At 39.0% G+C, this 18,109-nt stretch overlaps 1 protein-coding gene across 1 annotated transcript in view; it reads right to left on the bottom strand.

The window, feature by feature from the left end:
• Nucleotides 1-4,988: 4,988 nt before the first annotated feature.
• The window catches only part of NYAP2 (neuronal tyrosine-phosphorylated phosphoinositide-3-kinase adaptor 2), a 141,635-nt gene continuing 128,514 nt past the window's right edge, over nucleotides 4,989-18,109 (bottom strand). The window contains exon 6 of the mRNA XM_026073086.1: nucleotides 4,989-5,216. Within this exon, the coding sequence (XP_025928871.1) occupies nucleotides 4,989-5,216 (228 nt within the window). The remainder of the gene's footprint in view (nucleotides 5,217-18,109) is intronic.

Raw genomic sequence — 18,109 nt, 5'->3', positions numbered from 1 at the left:
TGACTCTTAAACCAGCAAAAAATCTCTTTTCAAGCTTGGAGGCCTTTGGAGAAATCCCTGTAAAACCTTGTTTAGATCATTTCTGGTCACTCCTATGGGACTTTCCTAAGGAATATGGTGCCTGGACAAAAGGCTGGAGTTTGCTGTGGAGGGGGGTCACCCACAGCATCCATCCGAGGGGCTGGGGGGAGGAAGAGGAGCACAAGGAGGTAGTGATGGTYGGGTCAGCCATTATACAGGGTTATAATGGGGTTGCTGCTGAGGAGAGAGACCTGCTGCTGTACCTCGGGGAGAGTGCAAGGCTCCTGGAGCAGGGAGCATTTCCTGGATCTTCTGCAACCTGCGCCAGAACCAGCTCCTGTAGAAGACAACCAAGAGATTCCCACTAGATCAGTTCTGCATACAGATCTACACAAACACGGACAACATCTTTCTTGCAGATTAAAAGCGGCTGTTTTTCCTTGAAGAGTGAGAAATTTACTCACAGTGCTACAGCAAGAACATTACCGTCTCTTACTGGGTTCCTTTTTAATTGCCTGCTTACTTGCTCTTGGAAACTACATTTTCAAGTATTTTTTTAATTAGGGAATCTTTTCTTAAAAAATCGGGAGCGGAGATTCTCTCAGTCACAGGATTCAGGCTACAAAACTTCAAGAACAACACAAAGTATTGAAAAATTGAGCATGGAAGATCAGTATCGTTTGCAAGGTTGCACAGGTCCTGTCCCTTCCTGCCACTGTGGAATTGCTCTGTACGGACAGAGTTTTACATCCCCTTGAGAGTAAAGCTTCTGACTGGAATCATATAGGATTATACTGACTTTTGAGCAGCTTTTTATGAGCTTTCTGGAGAGGGAGATCTTTTACAGAAGGTCTTTGAAGGGACCATCTTCCATCCCAAACTCTGAAAGCTACTCACAGAAAAAYTTCTGCCTGCTGTTTCAAGAAAGCTTATCCTACTGATTTAGTTGAGGATGGCATTAGATGCAACCAGGCATGACTAGCAAATATTAACCTATTGAAGCAATTCATTCATTTACCCCAACAAATGATGTGATTAAAAATGTGCCTAGGGAAATGTTACAAATCTACATCTATGACTTGATGTTTCTTCCAAGGAATCTCTGGCTAATCCCTACTGGAGAGCTCAGTTATAAGTTAAAACCATCAAATGAAAATGAACGGCCAAATATTTTAAACTATTGCTTTTTATTATAATTACACTGGAGCACAAATAAATAAGCACTAAATTATTGTAAAATATTGTCAATGCACTAAAGAAAGCAGAATTGATCTTCAAACAACATCTTATTACTTCAGAAGTATCAAAGTACATTTAATTACATCTTACCTAAAAAAACAAGTACAAAAATGAAAAGAAAATTAATATGTATTTATACTGTGTATATAGAAACGGCTAGTAATATATGATTACAGTTAGCCTCTAGCTACTCCTTACTCCTACACAATCTCAGGCACATACCTGACAATTTCTAATGAAATATGAAAAAAGCAACATGACATTCAATTTTAAGATACTGGTAAATGCATTACATTGGAATGAACACAGAATGATTTCTTTTTATTTAAAAACCCTGTCATTTAAAAACATAGTGCCATTGTCCACTAAAAAAAAMCCCCAAACCAAAAAACCCCATACCATTTTATACCATTTGCTTTAATTTGTCAAAAGGAGCAATAAAGTAGACATACATTGGCTAATATACGTAAACACATTTTTAGTGCAAGAATAACAAGACCTGTGACTTTACTGTGCTTTCTTGAAATCACAGTGCACTTTACACAAATTGCTACACTATAATGTTTAACTTCAGGAGTTTAAAGCAAAATAAGTGCATACCAAACAATTTCATATGTACAGTCTTCGCAAGTGTGTGTATATATGTGATCTGTATGTATATACAGATTGCATATTTATACAGACTACAGCTTTAATGACTGTGTGTTCCTAAGCACTGTCATTCACCCTGTGACACAGAAACTGCTGAGACAACAGGTGACGTAGAAAATGTTTAAGCAGCATGTCGATGGCACTCTCTGCAGGACGACGCGCCTCTACTCGAGCAGCGGAGCGGTGCGACAGCGGCAGGACAGGACGGCGGCGGGTTTCGCGCTCGGGCTCTGTCAGTGACCTTTGGAAATCTGCTCGGCCTGAGCCTTGCTTCCCTCCTCTGTAAAATGACTCTCACAGGCATGAGGCTAACTCACATTTCTAAAGTGCTTTGACGGTTAAGTGCTAAGTCATATTTTACTTTTCATGTACTGTCGCACTTTAAAACAACAAGCCATTGTTTCCATGGGACACAATGGAGATCTGGAAGCACACGGGCAGTTACTTAGAGAGGACAACGTCAACCGTGTTGAGCAACAAAAGCAAAACAAGAAGTGGCTTTTATGGCAGCCTAAATGTACACACAAGTCTGTTTACCACAAGAATGCTTCAATTCCCTGATAATTATTCCTATTATGTACTGATCAATGAAAAGGATACAATCTGAACAAACATTATTAAACGCTTAACTGTTTACGTTAATGTCTGCATTGCCCCGAGAGATCTGCAAGTGCGGCGCCCGCGCAGGCCGCCGGGCTGGGGCTCTGCGAAGCATCGCCCCGGCAGCGCCGGCGCCCAGCCGGCCTGGCGAGGCTGCCGCCGCGCGGGCCTCCGCGGGCGGGCTAACCGCTTCGCACGTGGTTGCGAGAAATTCTTCTCTTGCCACATAACAAGGAAGACAACGCATAAACACTTTCTGAGTAATGAACCTGTTATCTCAACAGATTTCTCACGACCAACAAGTCGTCTTCTTTCCAGCAGATTCTGGAACTTTGCGAGATCTCTTGAGTTTTTCTTCTGCCATTTTCTTTCTTAAAAAAAAAAGAATAAGCAGAATATACAGTTGGTGTCTTTTGGTTGTATCATGTATTCAAAGATACCTTCACAGCCTCTGTTATTTTTTATTTCTTCCGTCATTCAGGCTGTGAGGGGTTCTTTAAATCTGCATTTCAATGGCGTACCCATTCCAGCCACTGTATATTCACAACACACACAAATATTTAATATATGTGGGTATATACGTATGCACACATCTGTGGGTATATATAGAGAGATACATGCATATATACATATATATGTGTGTATACATATGCATATATACATATACAATAACACTAATATACATACACACATATAAACACACACTTTATCTTTTACAGAAATCTCAGTTTGGACATCAAAATATACATTAGTTAGTTATAAAATATTTAAAAACTTTATTATTATTTCAGAGGCTGAAAAGAAACTACTACTGATAAAGCATTACTCAAACTCAAACTTTAGCAATATAGATTACAAAAACCTTCTAAAATTTGTTATTTTTGGTTTTTTTGATCAGCAATTATACCTGTGGCATTTCTGTCAATATAATTTCAAAGAAAAGCCAATATAACAAGAAGTTGCAAACAACACACCTTTTCTTCTCCGAGAAAATAATATTAAAATGATTGTTTAAAAGAGGGACTTCCGTGCTACCAAATTTCAGACGCATCGATAGAAATTTAAATACACAAAATATATGCCATAGATTTTTTTTTTTTTTTTAACTCCTTAGCAGTACAAGTTTCCCTCATTCTCAACAGACCCTTTTGGAAGATATTTCACTGCATGCATTTCACCCTCATAATCAGTATAAACCATCTCTTTCTCCTGTTAAAACCAGGAGGTCATAATTCTTTGGTCATGACATAATATTCTGTTAAAATGGGTGTGATATAGTAAAGGATTTTTAGCCAATTATATAAGCAGCCAGGAAGAAGAAATGGCATACGTGGGGGAACGTGCTGTGTTGGCCTCTGCTTCAAAACCACGTGAAATCCAGAGACATTTCCCTACCAGCTTTCAAGGGGTCTGAACTCCAGCCTTTACCAATAACGCAAGTTAATCTGACACAGCATAAAGTCAGGAAGTGTTGCTGGATTTAAAAATAACAAACATGTAAACATGTCACCTTAATTTTCTGGACCAAAGACAAATGTGGACAGGAATGGTGGCTGCAGAGCCCCTGCCTCAACCTGCTAAATGCCTGGTGCTCTCCTCGTCAGGGGTTGTACAGGGCTTAGTCACAGTGAACCATGGTCTCCGCTAGTCAGCTGAGCGTAATGAAGGAAGAGTTTCTGTTGYAGGCTTTTCTGCCGAGAATTTTTTTTCCTTTCTTGTCTAAATGATTATAGCTGGAGATTTTAATAACTGATTAGTATAAAACCAAGGGCAATCTAAAAGAGCAGCTTTACGAGAGAACTTGCGCAGAACACTTCATATGTTAAATGCCATTTGGACACCCACATGAAGCACTTTTATTTGCACTGTTTGCAGTTTTATTATTTCCCACCAAAACCGTCCCCTCTCCAACCCTTCCCCCGACTCCAAAGCCACGGATGCCTAACGAGCACGACTCTAGTTAACCTCTACAGCCCTAGCACCAAGTCGTTTGTACATTGTACTGTTAAACAAAACGTACAACCACATGCTTTTGTACAGAGGCCAAATCTAGGCAGGTAAGAGAAATAAAATGGTGGTGGTGGAGGGAACARTAGAGTGCCACATAGAAAATAGTTAATAAAACAGTATAACAGTAACATTATATAGTAAAATTCTTCATAAATTTTTGAATTTTTATGTATATATATATATATTTAAACAGTGTATTCGTTTGGGTGTTTTCAATATATTGGCAAAATATTTACATTTTGATATCTTCAGGACCAAAAAAAAATCCTGGATAAATATATATGCCTTAATCCAGTTGGAAACTTAAATCTCTCTCTTGATTGACAGGTAAGCACTGTATTGGTGTGTTTTCTCCTAGGAAGTTCACACCTGCAGGTAAGTCTTATGTTAGAGCCTTTGCCTTATTAAGAAAGCAGGCTACCTGTGCACGGCGCAGCACAGTGGCGAGGGCGTCCTCCAGGCGCCTGTCAAATTGCAGTGTCCCAGAAAACAGTCTGTTGTTTGGAATAAGGAGGAGGGCTGTATTTCTTGGTCCCAGTATTCTTTTTCCAACTTGGCAAAATAGGCATGCTGTCCTGTTTGCAGAGTCCTTTTTCTGATTTCTGTCGAGCTTTTATTTCTTTGCAGAGGCAACGTTTTTTCTCAATCATATCCAGCATTGTATTATCCCCTTGCAACCACTGCATGCATGTCACCTATTAGCAAAAAAAAAAAAAAGGAAAAAAGGGGGGGGAAAAAAAAGCATCCAAATAACTATTCAGCATAGATCGGGTACATTGGTTCTTTGCAGGGTTAACATTATTCATGTATTACTCTCATTTGTTTCACGAACAAAAAAATCTCTATGCCAACAACAGAAACAAAGTCAATCTCTACTTCCAACTACTACTCAAAGTAAAAGAATAATAAAAGGTCCCCTTTTAACTTCTCCAGAGCACTGAAGGCCAATAAAGATAAATGTTTTCAGCAAACTAGCACTATTTATTTCTGGTTGGATTTTAAATGATGGAATAGATCTTAAAAAGGCACATGGATCTTAACAATATCCTTAAGTTGTGGAAATAAAAAATTCTATCCACTCAAAACCATGTTTTATATTGCTTTCCAAATCCAATCTGTCACATTAAAAGCATAGTGTTAACACTTCTGACTATCAAGCTAAATATAACTCAATGTTAAAATTTTTTTTTAATGATTTAATGAACTCCATGTGAATTATATGGATTAACCTATCCTACTCTATAATGATATTTCATTAACTTGAAGGCACCAAGCATTTAGAAACTCCATGTTTTCATGAATGCAGAATATTTCAAAATACGATCCTGATCCAAAAACCAGACGTTAGCATGTTTAATTTTAAGTATATATCATAGCCCCTCTGAAGTTTGAAAATGTGGCTTCATTTGAGTTCAGTGGGGTGCTCACATGACTGAAAATATGTGTGACTTCAAGTGTTTTAGATTGGAACCAAAATCACTAATAGTAAACTATCTTGAAAGGGCTCATTGTATACAAGGTATACCAATATACACATTGTATACCTGCAAATCAGTAAACTTCCTCTGAAAACATACTTTGCAAATTCAAAGTGATTGCTTGAGGTTCACTACATTTATTTTCCACATTTGTCATAAATTTAGGATTTGTGTTAATAAATGCATGCCATACATTTGCAGGGCCTGCTTAAGTAGCTCTCTGATCTTGTCATGAAAATGCACATGTACGGTAATACTTTGACAGCATTTYATGACTCATGAAGGAAATCTGTGTTTATTATTAAGACTATCTATCTGAGCATATTTAATAATGCACATGCCTTTCCTTCACAAATCTTAAAACACTAAATCTGTGTGCATACACCAAGCTCCTAGCATTGGGGACTGGTCTGCTTAGAAGCCAGCAGAGAAACTTTCATGGACCTCAGTGGTTTTTGTGGTCAGCTTGAAATGTGTTTAGCATTTATCGATAAACCGATAGAGCAAATGTTCAGATTCATAGCAGGAAACAGAGCAAAAGGAATAAATGTGAGCAAGAGTACCAGAAGAAGTAACAATGTAAGATGTGCTCAAACACAAAAATAAACAGAACAGAAATACAGAAATACAGAAATACAGAAATAGGTATATTTTTTCAAATCCCTGTGTAACAAAAGGTTTTTAAGGTGTGACACAAAAGAATTTCAGGTAAAATTACCTTTATACTGAAATAAAAGCATTTTTATCCTACCTTATATACTGGATAGTACTTTGTGTAGAACAGGTTTAAACCACAAGTTTTGTCCTTGAATATACTCAAAAATTTAGATTTATGTAGGCAACATATCTATAGCATATCCTCCTAAATGGCTGAGCTAGAAGTCTTCTATAAGACTACTGTGCCTTATCTTTGTATTTGAATATTTAGTTTTCACTTTAGGAATGATCTATCATGTACTGCAGGTCTGAGACATGTCCCCCATGGAAACTGTGAGACCTTCTCTCTTTGGGTGTCTAGGCCTGATCCAAAACTTACTGATGGAAACGGAGATCCTCATTCCCAACCCCCAGCTCCACTTCCCAGGTCTTTGGACAAGACTCTACCCAAGACAGATTTCTTGCCACTCTATTCAACGGAGATGTGTTACTACTTACGCAGCAGTGTCTTCATTTTTGCTGGGTCCTCCTAYGTGGGGCAGGGCAGGTACGCAGTCTGCACACAGTTCATTAAACAAAATATTCACAACACACCGCTGCATACCAGCTTCTGGGCAGAATTTGACCACAATAGTGCTTGAGTGTTGGTTTCTTCTACAGGCATTGGGAAATCCCTTCTCTTTTACAATCCATCAGGTAAGCCAACAGAGCACGCGCTAATACCAAATCCTTACAGCTTGCTGTATTCTTCCGTTACCACGCATCAGGAAGCGCCGTCAACTGCACGTACGGTGGTTATCAGGAGGGTATTACAGCCACGTCATCCACACTCTCTCTCTGTTGTACTACACTCAGTACTCCTGCCAACACAGTATCTTCTGCTAGCTAATTTACTTCACGGAATTCAAGGGGATGTAAGTAGGATTTTGACATGCTAAGCCCCAAAATACCAATTGCAACTTCCCAAAGATAGAAATGGTGTTGCAGAATATAGCAGTTACACAGACACTCTGCCATCCCCTGCAAAACAGCAGCTAAAATAAACCTAAGTGTAGGCAGCTCCAATATCCTTTCTTATAGCAGCCACCGTACTGTGTAGCAGTTAGTGAATCATTTATTATGAAGAATTTATTTGAGTTTTTCCACTTCCCGGTACACAGATTTTCAAGACAAATTGTGATCTTTTTTAATGTTCTTTTTGTTTGCCAGCTAAGTTTTGCACACCATTATCTTCTTAAATGTACCATACACATGGCACATTYCTCTCCTATAATCACATTCAGGTAATGGCATGTGCAGTGTGAAGGGCCAGAACTGGTCTGTGCAATGTCATTTGCTAAACTAGACCAAGTGAACACATACAATGTTGAAAGACTTGGGAAAAAAGGTTTAAAAGTGAGAACAAATGTTAATGCTTGATATTTTTGCCCATTTCTAGTGTTAATGTGCAACAAAATAAAAAAGCACTGAGCAAGAATGCCTACATCTTGGAAACTGCCTGTTTGCAATAATAGATTAATGAACCAGATATGACAATTATCACATTGCCAATGCATAATCCTGAAGAGTGTGAACTGAATTTGCAGTGTGTCCTAGACAAACTTTGGGTGCTAAGGCTCACAAGCCAGCACAGCACTCAACACAGCTGTTTAATCATGTCAGTAACCCTCGATGACTTCTGCAGGGCTACTGAGCTGTTTAAAGCTAATGTGTTTAATGTAATGGAATTAGGCCTAATCCTTTCTATTGCTGAACTGATGGAGATCACACTTAGTTCCAGGACTAATTCTTTTCAGATCCTCCTTCCTTTCTGGCTTCAGCTTCCTCTGGTCATGCACCAGGTTGCTAATATCACTGCTATATCAGGCCAAGGGATTTGTTCAGTGTGAGACACAAAAATTAATGATATTACAAGTTAATATATAGAAAGAAGTACAGAAGTGCAGCTTTCACATTATACAGCTATACGGCTCTCCTGTTCCTGAAAGATCCAATAGCACATGAGGAACCATACATTCACTGCAGCATGTCAGAGCTTGGCTGCAGACATGGACATAGACGGACAGGCACAAAACCCATCAGCATGGGCAGTGACAGCCAACGAGATGCAGCACGGGGAGAGGTAAGCTGCTTGATTTTAACCAAAGAGTTTGGCCTATTCTTACTGAAAAGGGAAGAAAGAGCCAGCATCTCTCTAATGCTAGGCTTGTAAGAATGGGAGGGACCTCCTGGGGACTCCAGGCCTCTATCAGAAACTATGTCACATGATCTTTTATGAATTATGAAATTTGCTGATTTCATGATGGATTTGATGGATTTTTCACTCAGGAAATTGTCTTGGTCTAAGACACAACTTTTGTTCAAAACCAGAGGGAGCAAGACAGCAAAGGAAAACACCATCCAAAGGCCCAAAAGTTGGGGCACTCACCTAGGACTTGTTGGAAGTAGGCTCAGATCCTTGCTCCTAAGCAGGCAGTGAAAACTGCATGATAGCCTGGTGTGTAGAAACCTTACGGGAATGTAGAGGGTCGGATAAATTCTCTCATCTGAATGTGACTGAGTACAAGTATAAATGAGGATGTCTCATTGGTTAGTGAGTTCCTGGTAAACACACCAACCCTTCAATTCTTCATTCTTCTCTAGTTTTCCTCAAAAAAAATTTTAAAGCAAATGTTTTTTCCAAAGCTGAACATCAACAACAAAAAGCAGAAACCTCTTCTACTATGCAAAACTAAATTCTTCTATCTAGTTTTAGTCACCAGCTTTCTGGAAGGGCTTAGGAAAAGTCAATCTATGTTGCCACCTCACTTTTACTATCCGCCCTAATTTTYCTGATATTTATAGCCCCAAAACAGTGGAAGTGAATTACATTAAGATCTGTCAAATAATGTCAGATTCTATACTGGCAGTGCCATAGAACAAGAAATAATATTATAAAATCATCTTTCAACTAAGAAAAAACAACTCTGTAATGCCAAAAAACCCCTCTAATGCCAACATTACACTRATTTTAGGTATACAACTAACAAGCTTCCATTAAAAGGAAATGAGGCATTATTTGTTAGAGGAGCTTGCTGAAGTAAGATTTACCCTTTTCCTAGACACCTCTTTCTGACTTTTCTTTCATCACCTTCTTCCTCACAGCAGTAGGACTTGGAGAAGGCAGTAATAGGAGTTTATGCAGCAGCCACAGCAGTATGGGAAAGACACTTTGCAAATTCAGGTGAAATCTGTGGTCCATGTTAATGGCAAAACGGCTGCTGCCTTCAGTAAGATGGGAGAGGCTGCGGGTGTCAGTGTGGTGCTCACTCGCCCCAGGCTACCGGCAGGAACAGCAGCACAGCTTCACTGCATCTCCCTTTCCGAGCCACCTGTCCATGAAGCAGCTTCAGGGCTTTCATTCAAATGCACATATGCATATAAAAAAATCAGTCTAAAAGAAAACTTCATCCATCCCCAAAACACAATGCAAAATATTTTGTCTAAGAAAACCTCTACAAGTAGAAAATAGAGCCCAAAACACCAGTTCTGGGGAGTGTTTTAATGCTTTATGAGTATCTGAGAGGCCAACTAGTTTCCTTCTCTACAAGGTATAACTGGTACTTTTTTTGTGTGTAGGTGTCTCCATGAGCATTGGGCCTGTCTTCATTTGTTCTTACATCACTGGACTGAAATTTTGAATTATTCTAGAAAGATAAATAGCAGTCCCAATGGTTTACAAATATATGTATTGGTTAAATTAGATGCCTGAGCTACATCACAGAACTGTCTTTGAACAGAGGTTTGACAGAGAAAATATTTACAGTTCAATCACTCTTGAAGGACAATTCCTGTACCTAGAGGTCAGTACACTCATCAGCTCTCTGCTACATCAGAATTTACTGAGAAAAACTCATAATCCCAGTGAAAAAAACAAAACAGGCTCTGTGAAATAGTCGTGGTCTTGGGAACCGCCTGGTGTCACAGCAGACTATTTCTATCACTAAAGCCAGGCAGGGGCTTTGCCACGGGCTCCACTCCATGCTGCACATCTCATCTGCTCCCAGCAAGGTGAGGCTGGAGCTGCTCTAACAATCTCAGAGAGACACTGGATTCACACAAGTGCCCAAAATACAGATGTTTAATGCAAGAAGAATAAATATGAATGAACATAACTCCCTTTTCTTAACTAATATGATAATGGAATAAAGATAGAAGAAAATATTCTCCAGTAACATAATTATGCAGCTACTGATAGATATTACTTCCTACACTTGTTTGCCATGGTCATTAAGTGTACAAATTGTATCTTTATGTTGGTGACTATTCAAAGAATGAGATATGACTTTTTGGCCCTTCAGGAATTGGACATTCAACATAAGGAACATGACTCAAAGTGCATTAATACAGTGCACGTACAGTTTTTTATAAGTTACTAAACTCAGGTATGCTACTAAAAAAAATAAGGAAACATCTTTAAGCTATATACATGCAAAACTATCCCAGTATAGAGAAGCATAGTCTTTCCAAAAGCAAAAACATGAGAGGAGCAAAAAGAAAAACATGGGAGCAGGACTGAAAATAAGCAACGAAAAATTCTCAGTGCCAGGCCTGGGACTCTGTTTCTTAAGTGTAATAAATTTTGCTTGCTCATGTCTGACAGACAAATAGATACATGAATACGAAGACAGATAATGGTCTCTCTTGATAAAAAGACTTACGTGATAGGTAAGTCCCACTCAAATCTTATTGTCATGAACTGAGTCCCATGTAACTTGACGGTATTTTGCCAGCAATGAGAAAGAAGAACATGCAGGGAGTGAGTGCTTAACTCAAATCTGAAGTGCATCTCCTCTCTGTTGATTCAGGGGCAGCTCAGAGGCCTGTGCTCCCAACCTGGGCACTTCTCTGAAGTTATGCCACAGGGTCTAAGTGCTGGCAGGATAAATTCATGCTAACTCCCTGTGCTGAGAGGCATTTCAGGCAACATTTCATTGAAAGGTGCAATGTAATTTTCACAAGAGTGTCCGTGAAAATATGTGCTGCTAAAAATCCCATGGTGGGGAAGTGAGTTTTGAAATATCATAAGCAGCTCTATTACTAGTCACTAAGTCAGAAAATGTTGAACCTTTTTCGTTAATTTTTGAATTTTCTAACACTTGAATTGACCACCTGATATTTCCTACTCTGGACACTTCCACGAATGGGGGTTTCTGTGAAAGCTCTGTTGAACTCCAGGTGACTTAAACAAAGTATTTTCCACTACGGCTCAAGATGAGGGCTTCAGACAATGCCGTGCCCYGTTCTGATGCTTCTCCTTGTGACACCTTTGCCGGTAAGTTCTTGGTTTGCCTATTGCAAATGCTGCTGGTTTGTTTGAAGTGGCATTGGAAGCTCTGGGCAATAAGAGGGACCCATGATTCAGGAGGTGTTTCCTTAATTTTTTTCCTAATACTGTAGATTCGCACTTACATTGCTGAAACTGTACAGGTTATGGGGCTGAGGAGGAGGCTGTTCTCTTCTGGTCCTTCTGAGTGTCTTCCCTCTCCTATTGGATGGGCAGGGGGGCTGACTCTTCATTTACAGGAAGGGTGGGGAAAACCAAATAATGCGTATGTGATCATGGATGTCATGTACAAATATCCTTTTCTTCATGACAACTGTATAATTAAAATGAAAGCCCAACAGCTGATGTGAGGCTACAACAAAGTGATCTTAAACCAACACAAATTAAAATGAAATAAAAATATCAACCACATTTGGAAGAAAATGATGAGAAATGCCTCCTGTATCTGAAAACAAAGCCATCTAGGAAGAGTGCAATCTATGAGCAGTGCTACATATTGCTGAGCAGAGCCAAGCATGCTGGTTTGTTTTGGCAGGCTAAAAAGAAGTGAAGAAGAAAGGCTTTCTGAAAGCCACTTACCATCCTCTGTGAGCAAAAGGTACTCCCTCCCTCTTGCCTGCTCTGAGACAGGAGTTTCCAAACTCTCTTTCCCACTGAACCTCTTGATGGCACCTTCTCTGATGCGGATGGGTCCCAGCCATCTGGCCAGGTAAGGTATTTCCACTCGGGAGGGTGTGAAATCCCACTCCTAGGCAGGTAGCTGTGTGCCACGGGTGCAAGCGGCAGAAGGCCAAGTTACGTAGCAACAGTTACTTCATGATCTGTTATCTGATACTCTTAGCTTGACGCAGAGATCCTCTTAGCACACATTTGCAAAAGGGRAGTTGTCCAATGTGGAAGTTCAGCAAGAATCAGGTTTCAAAAAATCTGAGAAGTGAGATCCTTACCCATTTGAAGCCAACAGGAATTTGCCCGCTCACTTCACGGGTCCAAGAATTTGACCAAAGTTTATTCAAACAAATATTAATAAAAAAGCTCAAATGTTTTAAAAAGCCTTCTGAAGAGAACTTGGAAAATTATGTTGGACAGGTTTTCTTTTGCTAACCATTAGCTATAGCCAATGCACTGCAGCTGAATGCTGTTAATTCCAGTGGCTGTAAGAGCTGGTAAGTGAGGGTAAATCTACAGGCTGCATCTGCAGCCATTTCTTTATCTCTGACAGAGGTACTCTGGAATAATATTGACATAAAAGACAGCATAATTTGGCCCAGGATAGGTAGTCATTCATATAGCTCTGTACTGCTAATCAGTTCTCCTGTTACTGTTAAATTCAAAACAACAATTGGTTATTAATACAAAGGTGATTAAAAGTAACAGCATGTTCAGGAACACACAGCATGTGCAATGTGAGCTGTGAAAACAGACACTCTCGGTGAGATTAGCAGTGCGTGGCAACGTCCCCCCGGGAACACTGGAGAGTGTCATTGCAACCTCTTCTCTAGACGTGTCGGAGGTGTTTTCTAGAAGGTGTTCGATGTATGTCAGCAACCACATTAAACGATGCCTGTGCATTCACGTACATATATCACAATCACAAGTATACACCATCTGCTGAGCACTACCACAAACTGCCCTTCGCATGCTAACAGCCACAAATTCTTTTTAAGAGACACAAGCAACCTCACTATTTCCCCTTGAATAGTATGGGATATTAACTGAAAGAGACATAAATAAAACTATACCAATGGCCTGTATTAAGCATATGTTTTTATAGACTTTGATAGTAGTACTAGTACACTTCTGATTGACACATATAAAATACTGAAGTGTAAGAAAACACACACATTTTCTATTTCCTCAAGGACTTTCCCTCTGCATTTCTAACGCAATACAAGCCATTATAAGGCAATTTTCTATTTTTGTTCACATAGCAACTTCTCTAATGTTACTGGCACAGATTTGGAAGTAAAAGTTTGTCAGTTAAGCTGTGTTATGTCGGCTGTTGCAGGAATAATGTAGGTGTTATTATCACATAGTTAGTTGTTAGCATCTTGGTGTTAGAATCTAGGCGACAACGGTTTTAAGCACCTTTGGGAAAGGATTCCCCCAGTGCACCAGTCTTTAATTTTAACAAAATAGCTGGCTGGGAAGGAACACTTCGTAATCTTACACTGTATATTTAACATTAAAAAGTTCACTGACAACTGCTATTTCAACATAAAAACTGCATATGCATCGTATTTTAGGGCTATTTCTTATTGTGACACAGAAATCCCTGTGTTTCATGTTTTAATTTCTGTTATTTTAAATTTCTAAACTTCTGAAAACATGTTTTCTTACAAACTGCTTTCTTCTACTACAGTAAAAACAATAACCAGAGTGCCTATAAAAATTGTTTTACTACTTAATGCAGACCCTGTAATTATATGATGCAATATCCAAACAAAGCCCTGGATGCCCTTCTCCAATACAAGCCTCACTACAAGACTGACTGCACTGTTACATGCTGTCGCCTCACTGCTTTCCCACTTTGAAACAAGTGACAAGAATCCTTGGAACTCCAAGAATTCCAGAAGATTCAAGCTTATGAAAAATTAATAGTTATCTGAAAATTAAATTAGCAAATCATTTGTAAACCATTAGCATCTCTGATCCCAGGCCTTCAGTTTCATGATTCATTGTTTCCAATTACTAAATGTCACTGTTACTTTATACAGCATCAGCGCTGCACATAGGACTTCACCTCAAATTTTCCAGTTATTCTCAGACTACTGCTGAGGCTATCAATAAAGCAAACTTTAAATGATAAATTCACCATTCTGCATTCCATTTTTATACTGGCAATCGATCCAACAAGGGATCCTCCTGATCTTGCATTATTGACATATTTGAAAACATGCATTCTTATCTAAGCTAGTTTTTTTTTACACCAAACAACTCTCTGAAATATACTGCTTGACCTGTTATTTAACATATCCTGTAAAAGCTAGTATTTTTAAAACAAGAGTTTGTAGAGCAACTATTACTCAGGATATTGTGTAAAGTTGTCTCATGCATCTCATTTATGCAGTGGATCATCACAAAGTGCATTCCTATTGAGGCTATTCATGAAAAATCAAAGCTTAAGCTTAGCATTGCTCAGCAATAAACACAGAACTCAGGCAACCCACCATGATACATCCTTTCGTTCACTGTAAAATAGAAAGGAAAATTCAATATYGTGTTAGGTCAATTACAGGAGTGACAAAGGACAGAATACCCAGGCTTTGCTAACGTTAAACGATGCAGAGCTTTCCTGTAAGTGCATTTTGCAGTATAGCACCTGCAGTGTAACACTCTCCATGTTTCAGACTTCATTAAGACTTCAGAAGGGGCTACTAAACCTGGCTGTCTACCTCTTCCTTTTGCTCGCACTACTCCACTGCATGTGTCGTGTAGCTGCTCATGAACCAGTTTGTCTTAAAACACTTGGAGAGTTTGAGGCAATGACCTTAATGACCACTCCAGCTAGCCCTGCCTATGACTCAGTACCACATCCACAGTATAAAACACCTGTAATTAGTGTTTCTTAATCTAAATCACGGTAGTTTTATTCTAAATCTCATACTCAGATGAACCGCCCGTCCCCCTTTGGGCCCCGCTTCGATGGAACGTGGAGCAGTGAGAGCTGCTGATGGTCAAGATCCTCTTCTCCTTAGGATCCAACCTCTGTGGACAACAAAAGCTCTGACTACCAGGGAGCTGAAGGCAGCAGGATGCACGCTCTACATTATTGTTTCTTGTCACCCACTAGTGGCCAAGAAGGACACAGAAAATGAATTTGGAAGAATGAAAACCAGTGGAAACTAGACCAAGACTGGGGAAGAACTAAGAGAAAGTGGACATTGAGGCCAAGTCAAAAGTTATAGAAATGTGACATGTGGAGACACCACAATTAGGTTCATTTAGATAGGTTCCAAATTTACTGGACCTAGTTTTATCCAAGCTAAAACACATAGATGAGCTTCAGCATTCTTCCTATTGATGTCAGTACTAGGACTTCCACTTTCTTCTGTGGGAGGAAGTTTGTATTTATGAGCAACAAGCATCTCTCCCAAGGACCAGAGCCATGACTTGCATTTCATGCTCAAGCATGGTATCAATAAAAAGCATGAAAATTAGTTTATAACAACACCACTATTTTGTTCCTTTACTAAAATGATGCATTATTTATTCCTGCAACTGCAGATGAAGATTTAACTGCCTTTTACTACTGTGACAGCTAAAGAACCTCCTTACACTGTTTTTTCAGCAAAGCCTCTCTTTAAGTCCTCATATTTTTCTAGTATTTTCTAGTGTTTTCAATAAAATGGTCACAAGAATCATTTAAAAATTAAAATGATCAGAATAATATATGGAGGGAGAATGCCTCAGCACTGAAAGGGCTAGTGCCTACAATTTCTCTTTCTTATTAGGTGATCTAAACACACAACTACCTCAGATACAGATTATGAAGTTGTTTTACAGATAGGAAATTTGAAACGTGCTCTTACATTTCTCCTTTTTTAATTGTGAAATTGAGTCAATGGTCACTTTCTTATATTGAATGCCATTTCTCAAGTATTGTATAAGTTATATGGGGGAAGAAAGATAATACATGTCTGAAAAATGACACTGTTCAGAGATGATCATATTCTTGTACGTGGTCATACCTGTGTTTTTATAGACGCATAAAACATGACTACAAGACAGAGATTTCCACGTATAATTCACTACTAAAGCCAATTTGAAATGTACTTAATGAATACATACTACAGTGATACACTGTACTGAAAGCTTCGAAAGAATCCTAAATTCTGAAGATTGTAAGAGCCTTCCTTGGCACGAGATGCCACATCTACTCTAATTTCACACAAATTCATTTAATCAGGAATTGCTAAACAACATAGTACCCAAATCTAATACAGACATGACTTATCAACACATAGAATAACTGAAATACAGGCAAGAAACTAAGACTGGCACCCACAAGCTTTAGAAGATGGGATTCATTGAGTGCAGTGGTTACCTGTATCTTACTTCTGCTTTTCTATTTAAAAGGCAATCACCAAACGAATGACACTTGCTGATACAACATGTGACACTGATTTGGCATTAATGCAACACACTAAGCCACCAACACCGGTCTGCTAGACTAGGGCTTTGCTTGCAGGGTTCCCACACACAGGTGAMCAGGCAGCACTGCCCACAACCTGTGATAGCACCGTGGGTGCAATTCAAGTTCAGGCTTCCAAAGCAGAGATTTAAATATCTATCTTAAAAGGAAGGGCTAAAGACAAAGAATGACTAACAAAATATTCAACTTCGTATTAACCTATACACACATATTACCTGTAACATAAGGGAACAAATTGCTAAGCAGCAAAGAAAGGCTGTTTTTCTCTGTCAGGTTTGTGTTGATGCAGAAATCAAACAAGAGCCATCATCTGATTATTATTAATTAAAAAAAAAAAGAATAATGCTATTGTATTTTCTCCTTTTTGCTACTTTCTGCTTTGACTCTGTTGTAACTTATAGAATTGTGATTATAAACCCCGGACACTAAATGCCCTTTTCCAGATTGTAAAAAGGACATAGGCCTTAAAGACCCAACCCACGAGTACATTTGTATTAATTACCACTGACTTGAAAAGGCTTAAGYTCAGGCCACTGGCCCACAAACACCAAGCTCGATTCACGGAATGTGCCCTTTCCCCATACTATTTTTTGTTGAGAAAAAACAGTCCTTGGACCTTTCATTTGTAGCTTATGAGTGAAACAGGAATTTGCTGTTGTCCTGTGTGAGGTCAGAATTTAACCCTGTAAGTTTAAAGAAAAAAATGAAAAGGATTTTCTATTATGTGATTTTATTTGGGGTGAAGGTTCTTTGTAACAGCGGCTTGGTCATGCTAAAAATTCCTTAGTATTTCCTGTATAAAAATTTGTCTTCTAAGATTTTTCTGAGTAGCTGCTGCCACTCTGCTGCAGCAACTTACTATGCACTGCGACTGGTCTGGCTGGATGAGATAAGATCATAATATTAACATTAACAGGAAGCAAATTTACCGCTCTTCCAGATAATTAGGTCTCATACAGAAACACATATGAT

The sequence above is a fragment of the Apteryx rowi genome, unplaced genomic scaffold, assembly GCF_003343035.1.
Source record: "Apteryx rowi isolate R43461 unplaced genomic scaffold, aptRow1 scaffold_36, whole genome shotgun sequence".
In the NCBI taxonomy this organism is placed as follows: Eukaryota; Metazoa; Chordata; class Aves; order Apterygiformes; family Apterygidae; genus Apteryx; species Apteryx rowi.
Note: the sequence above shows the minus strand (reverse complement) of the source record. Positions and strands in the feature narration are given on the sequence as shown.